The 9,643-nt window shown below is 49.3% G+C and overlaps 1 protein-coding gene and 1 long non-coding RNA gene across 3 annotated transcripts; one reads left to right on the top strand and one right to left on the bottom strand.

Moving 5' to 3' along the window:
- Positions 1-4,458: 4,458 nt before the first annotated feature.
- Positions 4,459-5,870, bottom strand: LOC125711891 (uncharacterized). The gene is made up of 2 exons (XR_007383138.1): positions 5,826-5,870; positions 4,459-5,724 (listed from the first exon to the last, which is right to left on the bottom strand). It is a non-coding gene; the product is annotated as an uncharacterized LOC125711891 (long non-coding RNA).
- Positions 4,885-8,073, top strand: tp53i13 (tumor protein p53 inducible protein 13). Of its 2 annotated transcripts, none has more exons than XM_048981315.1 (9): positions 4,885-5,026; positions 5,236-5,310; positions 5,421-5,456; positions 5,642-5,700; positions 5,786-5,864; positions 6,068-6,196; positions 6,295-6,486; positions 6,579-7,251; positions 7,336-8,073. In XM_048981315.1, the coding sequence occupies exons 1-9, from the start codon at positions 4,931-4,933 to the stop codon at positions 7,446-7,448; spliced, it is 1,452 nt and encodes a 483-aa protein (XP_048837272.1). In that variant the 5' UTR covers positions 4,885-4,930; the 3' UTR covers positions 7,449-8,073. The 2 variants fall into 2 exon arrangements, with proteins under 2 accessions (XP_048837272.1, XP_048837270.1); XM_048981313.1 differs by having other exon boundaries at positions 5,774-5,864.
- Positions 8,074-9,643: the final 1,570 nt, after the last annotated feature.

Genomic DNA, 9,643 nt, shown 5'->3' with positions numbered 1-9,643 from the left:
CACAATATGAATATGGAAGCACCAGCCAGCTGAACTGCAAGCAAACCCAATATACTGAGACCAGAATCCGTGAAGTATAAAGGCAGTGGACAATAAATTATGGGATGGAGGATGTGATGAGTACTGATACTAAACAGCTAAGTTTATTGATTTCACATGGTCAGGTAGAGCAGAGGAAGCCGTGTGCTGTCAGTGCATGGGACCTCATGGCAACAGACAGAAGCCCACCACCCTAAACCCCACAGGCCGCTCCCCCACAAGCATCACACGTCACACTACCAATGTTTAAAAGTACATTATGAAGCGAGGTTCACCCAAAAGCCAGGATGTCATTTCACATTTGTTTATTTAGCAGACACTTTTGTCCTGACAGACATAAGCAAGGCAGGTAGTACAAGCATACAGCCGCCAGCATGGATGCATATGCTGCCAGGTAGAGCTAACAATGACATGATGGTACAACGGCAAGAGCTATACAAACAGGCTCTAACTGCAGAGAGACTATACAAATATAAAGCTATTCAAACAGAGAAGCAAGCAGAGTGTAAGTGTGAAATACAGGAAGAACAGCCATTCAGAAGGAACAGAGAATGCAAACAGAGCCCCAGTGGGTCAGGGACAGGGACAGAGCCCCAGTCTGAGGGTCTGTGTCAGGGACAGGGACCCGGTTTCAGGGTCTGTGTCAGGGTCAGGGACCCGGTTTCAGGGTCTGTGTCAGGGTCAGGGACAGGGACAGAGCCCCAGTCTGAGGGTGAGGCTGGTTAAAGTTTTACCTAAGGCAGCGTTCCCTAAAAGTTGCAGGCAATTTATTTACTGCTGAGCAATAACTCTGACCTGAGCAGGGGCTGGCTGGTACCATGACATTACTTGCGGGGGGAGCACGGTCAATGCTGTGATATTCCACCAGACCAGACGGATGTTTCACAAATTAAGATCTCAGATAGATGGGTTAACTTAAGCTGGAAATCATGATTGTCCAATAGTGACAGTATAAATTATCAGGACATACCTCTGCATCTCCTACAACAATAATTCACCTTCCTCTACTCTTGGTTGACCTCCACTCTGTGAAAGTCAGTGCTGCCACATGCTAGCAACTCCTAATCAATTTCCTTGCAAATGTAGCTGAAGCACATGGACATGCATGATCTCTGTTGGACAGAAAAAAAAATCTGGATTACACGCGCACCGTTCACATCTGTCTGACACAAACCCCTGGTGACAAACTTCGTCACCTGACCCTGTATGTGACTGAAAACGTATGTGGAAAAGCGGAACATGAATTAGCCATTAGTGCAAGCTGATGCTGGCATAATTAAATTGGTGAAAATCTGATGGCCTCACTGCACATGGGGCTGTGGGAGTAGCGAAACGTGGATGGTCCAGGGGCTTATTTCCATGAAGTGAGCACAGCCAATGTCTGCTCTAGTCAAATGTCTTAAGCTCTGGTTCAGCCCAAATGCCATGATGCCAAAGTCATAGAGTTGATGGTCAACATGCCAAAAACAGACTGCGGTTTGAAGCCAGGTCAGTAAGAATGGGCAGCATGTCACCCTACCATGACAGTGACTGCGGTTTGAAGCCAGGTCAGTAAGAATGGGCAGCATGTCACCCTACCATGACAGTGACTGCGGATTGAAGCCAGGTCAGTAAGAATGGGCAGCATGTCACCCTACCATGACAGTGACTGCGGTTTGAAGCCAGGTCAGTAAGAATGGGCAGCATGTCACCCTACCATGACAGTGACTGCGGATTGAAGCCAGTCAGTAAGAATGGGCAGCATGTCACCCTACCATGACAGTGACTGCGGATTGAAGCCAGTCAGTAAGAATGGGCAGCATGTCACCCTACCATGACAGTGACTGCGGATTGAAGCCAGTCAGTAAGAATGGGCAGCATGTCACCCTACCATGACAGTGCACTCCCACCTGCTTTACTAAGGGAGAACATAAATGTATTACAATGACTTACTTCAGTAGGTGGTGGCTGTCCATATCGTATATTACTAATGTATGAGTGTGAAAAAAAATATACGTTAACCATATAGTGAAGATGGACAAACTTGACATCACTGAGAAGGATTTGCGGGGGGTAGCGAGTGTTGGTGGCCAACTACGGTCACAAGCCTGACTGTCACAGACTCATGTGCTGCTCCTCTCCCATCTCTGCCCAATGCCACTGTTGGCGTGGGCCGTTCTTCCCGCCTTCGGTGTGGGCGGTCCTCCCCTTCCAGCAAAGCAGTCGTTCAGGTTCTCCACCTCTGCGTAGACGTTCAAATTTAAGGGGGGTGTGCTGCAGCTGATATTATTCAAAAACTGGGTATGACACTGAGGTTTTTAAAGTGGAGCTTTGGAAAGGAAGGGCTGACAGGTTTCTGCCCCATGCACCCCCCCCACACACACACACACACACACACAAGCCTGGGAGACACATGATAAAGACATCGCTGTCCACCTCGCAGGTCCAGGAGTGCAGTCAGTGTGAGCACTGTGTGTGTGTGTGTGTAAAACCCCTTTAAAAAGTACAACCAATCAAAATGCAAACTACATTTTTTGCTAATCGCCCAAGGGAAACAGTCTGGGATGTTATTCATAACGTCCTCCCCCTCCGCCCCCCCCCCCAGCTGTCACCTCTTGTCCTACTGACTCGAAGCCCCAGGTTTGGGAGGGGTGAGCTGTGCATTAAACTTCCATCCCCTACACCCACTTGTCAAACACTGTGCCACACTGCAGCCAGTGCCCCAACCCCCCCAAGCGCATGAAGTCAGCATGCAGTCCATGTGGTTCAGAGTGACTTAACCTTTCCAGCCTGTCTTGGCCAATGGGGATGCGTGCGTGCGTGAGTGTGTTTGGGTTGGGGGTAGAGTTTTGTACAGAGTGTCAGTATCGCCCCCCTCCCAAACTCTGCTTTTACATTACCACTAAAGTCTATATGTACCTTGTATTGAAATTCTGTATAGACTGTGAAATCTGTCACTGTCAGAAAGGTTACAAAATATAAATTTAAAGTGTAAAACTGAGAAATGTACAAAATATGAAAGAAACTCTAGAAAGAAAAGTAATATTTTGTTTGTAATTGTTATGGAGGACGGATACCAGACAAAATATCCACTGTCATAATTTTAGTAAAAAAAAAAAAAAAAGAGAACTTTCCTGTGTCTTAAGCACCTAAACATTTCATATCAGTCACTTCTTCCTTTAGATGTCCAGAATTCTGCCAGTACTGGTACCAGTTAGCTGCTACTGGACTATAGACTGGATGTGGCCAAACAGCGTTTGTGGGAGAGGCAGGTGTGTGTGTTGCACTGGGTGTTTGGTGATGCAGTTGTCTTCACATAAAGACTCAGTGGCAGCAGACAGCATACTTTAAACATTGTTAAAGCAGGACAAAACACAAGCATACAAAATGACCGATTGCTAAAATCTGAACATCTGACCTGACCTCCAGTCTTATCTCTGAACTCAGAAATCCTTTGCGCTTTATGGACTGTACTGTGACTGGTCTGCATTAGAGGCCACTAAATTGCTTCCCTGAAGTGTACATAGTACCCCTCCGTGGCTCTCCCAAACGCCTTGGCGCCATCCTGTGGTCATATAGCATTAATACATAATTCCATCTTAGCTGACCCGTATGACGCTCACCTGAAGCAAAGCCTGGTCTCTATGCATGAACTAAATACACACCACAATTTGAAGGCAAACTGTATTTAGTATTAAAGGATTGGATGATCTGGGTATTTTGCAAGAGGGACCGAGTATTGATGAGCTGCAAAACTTTTAACCTCTACTCAAGATGCCTCAGATTGAAGCAGGTTAGTCGTCTCGTTTTTCCAGTTTTGTGAAACCAGTATCACTTTCGAGTATCATTTTACCGTTTATCACGCATGACATTTCGACAGCCTTGTTACATTTCGGTAACAAATCACCGTAATTTATTCCATGAACTGCCAGTCAACCCTTTAGGCGACATACGCTGGCATTTAAGACACCTTCTTCTGAGGGAGCGCCGACTTAGCAAAGGAAATTCACTTTGTGCGGAAGGTGGGCGCAGGCGGTGCAGCAGCGTCACATGGACTTCTACAGGTACTGCTCATGAACGTCGGGTCCGGCCTAAAATCAGCGATCACAATATGTTGTCGCCCTATCCGTATCATTTTAGCAAAATTTGAATAGAATTTTTAAAACGTTTCTTTCACCCTGCATGGTCAGCAAATATTAACAAGCGACAGTAATCACATTTGTTATTACGAACTCTACTGTTCTGTTATTCATCAGCATAATTGTGACGATGTAGCATTTCGGAGTCAAACTTTAACACAGCGCAGAAAGTGGAGGACAACTAATTTAATTATATGGCAGTAAAACGCGTAGGTAAAAATCCCGTTATCTCGGAGTGATTTGGCCCGTATGGGCTTCCGTTAGCGTCACACTCGGCGTACGTGTACGACACAGGTCAGCATTTGGACTCAACGGCGTCCTGCCCGCGTCGGACAAGTGGGGAAGAGGCGATCAGCTTTTCTAAAGTATTGGCGCACGGCACAAGCGGATTAGCCGGGACACCAGTTCCGTGCTGGGATTTATTTAAACGGCTGTCAGTAAATGGTGTGTGCCATTTCAGAAATGAAAACTTCGCTTGAAGCATAAAGTAACAGGAGAAAAACATATATTGTCTTATATTGACTTCAAAGGCGTCTTGCGCACTGCAAAGGCACATTTAAAAACTTCGTATTTTAATACTTCTGAAATTGCATTTTTGTTGGACTCCGTGTTAATCTGTTTCACTGCGAGACGAGAGGATTCTTACGTTAAGGCTTTTTCACTTAGCTGTGGTTTGGAGCCCCCGGGACGGCGTCAGTTTCTTTAGCGCGTATCATGAAGCTGGCCTGTCCACGGGAAAACATACATGTTAGTAGCCGAGTCGCTTGGAGGAGATGATCATGGCCGTGTGGCGCGCCCTGCTGCTCTGCCTGACTCCGTCCCTTTGCCGTCCCGGGGTAACAATGCGGCAACAGTGCGACGATGTGAAGGTGAGTCCCGCGGTGAATAATCGGGCCGCCGCACGGGCTTCCTCATATTCCAGTTAACCATCCAGAGTACAAGTGCACCCAAGATACTTGATCATAAACATTTTATAAACAGTATGGACGCTAACATTCCACAAGCAAACTATGTAAAAAGTAAGATACAGAAATATGTTTGGTGCAGATGGCATTAGAGTTTACCCTCTCTTCGTCAGCGTCTGGCGGAGAAAGACCTGATCCCAGACTCGATGCTTAGATGTTCCGGACCATCCTGGCCGGAGCCCAGCCAGGTAGCGCCCAGATCCGGGGAGCTGGGGTTTAGTGCTGGTAGCGGGGCTCCGGATACAGTCTCTGTATGTATTTAAACCATGTGGCGAAAACATGATCTTTCTGCTTACAGATACTCCCCAGTATTGACAGCAGTTACACGCCGCAGGTAGGAGGCGACCCCCTGAAATCCTGAGCCAAACTAAGTAATCAGTACAGCCGGCTCAGCAGCTGACGCGGATATTTCATGCGCAGATTGTCCGCTTGGCATGTTTGTGATGAACTGAAAACTTACAAACATGGGGAGCGAACGTGGTGGCTGATACGTCTTCTTTCCGTCCGCGTGTCGCACAGCCGCCGCTGGCCGTCTGCATGGACTCGCCCATATCTTACAGCCACACCATCCCCAGCAGGTGAGGTTCCGTGCACCGTGGCGCCTGGAATAAACATAAAACTGAAGCCATATTTCTGTACGGCTACCAAAAGTTTCTTTCGCAGTGGTGCTCACCGGCCTGTCGGAGCACGAAGTGGGGATTACCTGTACTGCCCACCGCAGCGCTGGGTGCAGAACCTGCGGGTGAGGGAGTGCGCATGCGCGCACAGGTGTATGAAATTACGATAATTATAGCTTGTTTGCGGCATCGTATTTTCAAACGTTCAAACTCTCCCAGAACAACATTGCTTAGTTTGACAATGTTTACTGGGTTACCAATGCCCTGGAAGTTACCTGTGTGAAAGGTACCACAGAAAACGAGCCTGTCCTTGTGTTTATTTTTGAAGCATGGAGCCGCTGTGCTGCTGTACCATCCCTGTGCCTCCATTTCCCAGCATTCCCGCCTGTCACTCTTCGCCCGTTCCTGTTTGTCCCATTATATCATCACTCCATTCCCACAGCTCAGCATGCAGAGAGTAAGTATTTTCATTTGGCTATTTTTGTAGTTACTGCAGTCCGAAAGCAAACAGACCAAGAACAGTCACTGAGTCACACCATCCTGCTTCTCCCGAAGCCACTTGCCATCGTCACCTGGGGGCGTACACTGCAGCTGTCCCATGTAGGTGCACCAGAAGCCTGTGATTGGCTGGGGCAGAATGCACAATCAGCTGTCCAGACCAAGGCTAGAGGGAGCTACAGCCTACTGCTGACATGGCCAGCAGACTCCAGACTGCTCTGGGCCGCAGGAAAGGAGGACACACAGCGGGTAAGGCAGGCGGGGTCAAAGGTCAAAGGTCAGTGAGCCACAGCAGATGTGCTTCACCTGAGTCTGTGGCCGCGGCCATCCTCTCCTCAAAGGCTCTGAGGCAGTGCTGCTTGGATACACTCTCCTTGCCTGTGGGGAACAGAACTGCAAGAGGGAAGACGGGGTGGAAGGAAAAGAGGTGGCGAAGGGAGCTGGTCAGCCAAGGAACAGCAGGAAGTACAGCCAGGGGAGCAGCGAAGAAGAGGAGCGCCATGAGGGGGATGAAGGTCCAGCAGCTGCCTAGGCCGGCAGCCGAAGCCGAGCCCAGGAAGGGAAATCGCAACGTTACAGAGGGGCCGCCACCAGACAATGGGCATGGGGCAGGAAGGGGCGGAGCTAGGGAGGGGGCGGAGCTGCAGGATTTAAAAACAGGGGGAGAAGATAAAGGGGAAGGTGTGAATGGTAAAGCTGAAGTGAGAGGTCTCAGTGGGGAGGCAAGGGAGGAGAGCCAGAGGCACAGGGTAAAGACCCACAAGGAGACCCCACCACAGCCTGGCAGTCCCCAGTGTGTGGGTGTCAAGGTAGCCTTGCCAGCGGCCAGCAGAGGGCAGAGCCAGTGGATACCCACCCCACGCACAGAGGAAGCAGCCTGGGCAGCGGCAGCGCTGGGCTTCCTGCTGGTGCTGCTTACGCTGGCGGTTCTGCACACGCGTCTCTACCGGCACTGGCGCCGCCCGCCCAGCTTGTACTGGCACCAGCCTGAGCAGGACCACGACAGCGTGGCAGGTGGGTGGGCCTCCCGCACGGCGCGTGCTGCTCCCGACTTCGCCCCTCCCCTTCATCATCTGTGTCTGTCTCCGTCCCCCTCAGAGGTGATTCGCCGGAGGTTGAAGATGATGGGCCAGAGGAGGAGGAAGGGGACGGCCGGCCAGCGCCGGGAGTACAGCCTGCTGCCCAGCTCCAGCAGCGAGGAGTCTGACTGACGCTCTCCTGTGGAAGGACTCGGACCCTGGGCTCTGCACAGTTCAAACTGCTTCAAGCCCTGATTTGCACTCCACTGGGAGCATCAGTAAGCTGTGTGCTTACCAGCAGCCCGTATAACTCAGCAGAGATGTAACCGGTCTCACTGCTACCATGACATGTTGCGTTGGGAGCAGCCCAGCCTTTCTGAGCAGCGTGGCTCATGAGCAGCCAGGCCCCCAGCAGGAAGACACCTACTTCCTGCGTAGTGACATCTTTACAGCGTTTGTCCATGTTGCCATAAGAACTGAGGAGACGTCGTTCTCCGTGTTCAGCTCTACGCTGCTCGTTCTAGACCAGCGAGGGCCCGGCCCTGTTACGAGTGCGACACAGGCATACAAAGGAAGTCCGAATCACTGCATACATCACCACGCGGTGGAGGTGTGGGGGGCCTCCAGACGGAGAGGGGACCTGTGACACTCCAAACACCACGCGCACAGAGCCTGATGTTCAGGCCACATCACAGCAGTAGGAGCTCTGTATGTATTTAAACTCCCACTTGACCCCACTGGGTTGATTGTTGGTATTTTTAACACCTTTTTACATGTATTTTAAAATTGAAAGAACACAATAAAAGTGTTTCTATAAGGACGTGATCATAGCAGATTTGAAATGTACGGCCTCACCAAAAAGGTCGGAGGCTGCGTCTTCACCATCCTGCCCCGCAAAGGGCCGTCCAAGACCAGCAGAACCCGGTTTAAGTTACTGAACTGACCGTCGGGAGATTTAAGCGTAGACCCATATTTATACAGCCTGGAGACCTACATGTTTACTGGGTTACCAATGCCCTGGAAGTTACCTGTGTGAAGGGTACCACAGAAAACGAGCCTGTCCTTGTGTTTATTTTTGAAGCATGGAGCCGCTGTGCTGCTGTACCATCCCTGTGCCTCCATTTCCCAGCATTCCCGCCTGTCACTTTTGTCCCATTACATCACTCCTTTGCCACAGCTCAGCATACAGTCGTTATAACCTCACCCCTCCGTGAATATTAAAAAGATTATTATGGTATCGAGTTTAAGCTAAATACCCTGTGGGGTTACAAAAATAACTGGATGATGAACGAAGATGCCGGCCTTTGACAGAGGATGACGTGGAATCGCCCTGCAAAAAATATACTGGGAAGTCGATAGAAGGAATCCAGAGGTCTCTAGCGTGGGCTGATAGTCTGGTTAACGGAAGGGGATTAATCTAAACTGGCAGCAAATCTGCCTGTGCTGGGATGAGTCCAGGGGGCTGGTTTTCCTGAGCACCCTGTGTCACTATTTCTACCCCGTTAGCCTGTAGCTGCTATCTACCCTGTGCGATGCTGCCCCTGAGCCACACGGGATACATCAGATCACGTTATTCACTCCTAGCCAGTTCATGAATAAAATACCAGGTGAGACGGGCATCAACAAAAAAGGCAGCGATTACTGAAGAATGAGAAACCAGCACAGCTTCCCTGAAGCAGACAGCAGGAGGCGTAGCAGTTAAGGAATTTCACCCAGAAATAGTCTGTGAGCAACATATGCATGGAAATAAATCGCATCAACAGGATAAACCCAGCTGAGGGCAAATCGGGCTGTTAAGTTAGTGGTGATATTTGGATTAACTGGCTTTGGCACAACGAGTCGTTATGGCAGCCGCCTGCTGGAGGAGGATCATATTCACCCACAGCGCAAAAGGACCCACACTTACAGCCATATAAGACAATTAACATGTTTTTTATTTATTACAAATGTACACTTTGCGTTTCTATTAAGATTTGTTTTTGCTTAATGTTTTTCTTTCTATTTTGTACAGTTTAACTCCTTTTTGAAGCTTGTCTTCCTATCATCGCTTTCCCACATGAAGCGTTACATGATCAATCCAAAACACAGGAATGGGCACAGTGCAGTACCGCTGTCTGAACAGCAGGGGGAGTGTCTGCGTACAGGTGAAAAGCTCGTTCGGCCAGACGCGTGCTCGCGTGTCTGCTACCCACAATGGGGGACAGTGTGACGGCAGGGGCACGTTCCCAGCCTGCACCCTCACACTGCCGTCTATGGTTGACCCTCTGGATTAGCTGGGAAAACATTCAGCTTTTATGGGTTTGAAACATGGCAAACAAAACTGAAAAACATGACGGCTCCCAAATGCATACATAGCTTATTAAAAAAATATCATGAAAATATATCAT

This window comes from Brienomyrus brachyistius, chromosome 17, assembly GCF_023856365.1.
Source record: "Brienomyrus brachyistius isolate T26 chromosome 17, BBRACH_0.4, whole genome shotgun sequence".
Lineage (NCBI taxonomy): Eukaryota > Metazoa > Chordata > Actinopteri > Osteoglossiformes > Mormyridae > Brienomyrus > Brienomyrus brachyistius.
The sequence above is the reverse complement of the archived record's forward strand: the minus strand, read 5'-3'. Positions and strand labels throughout refer to the sequence as shown.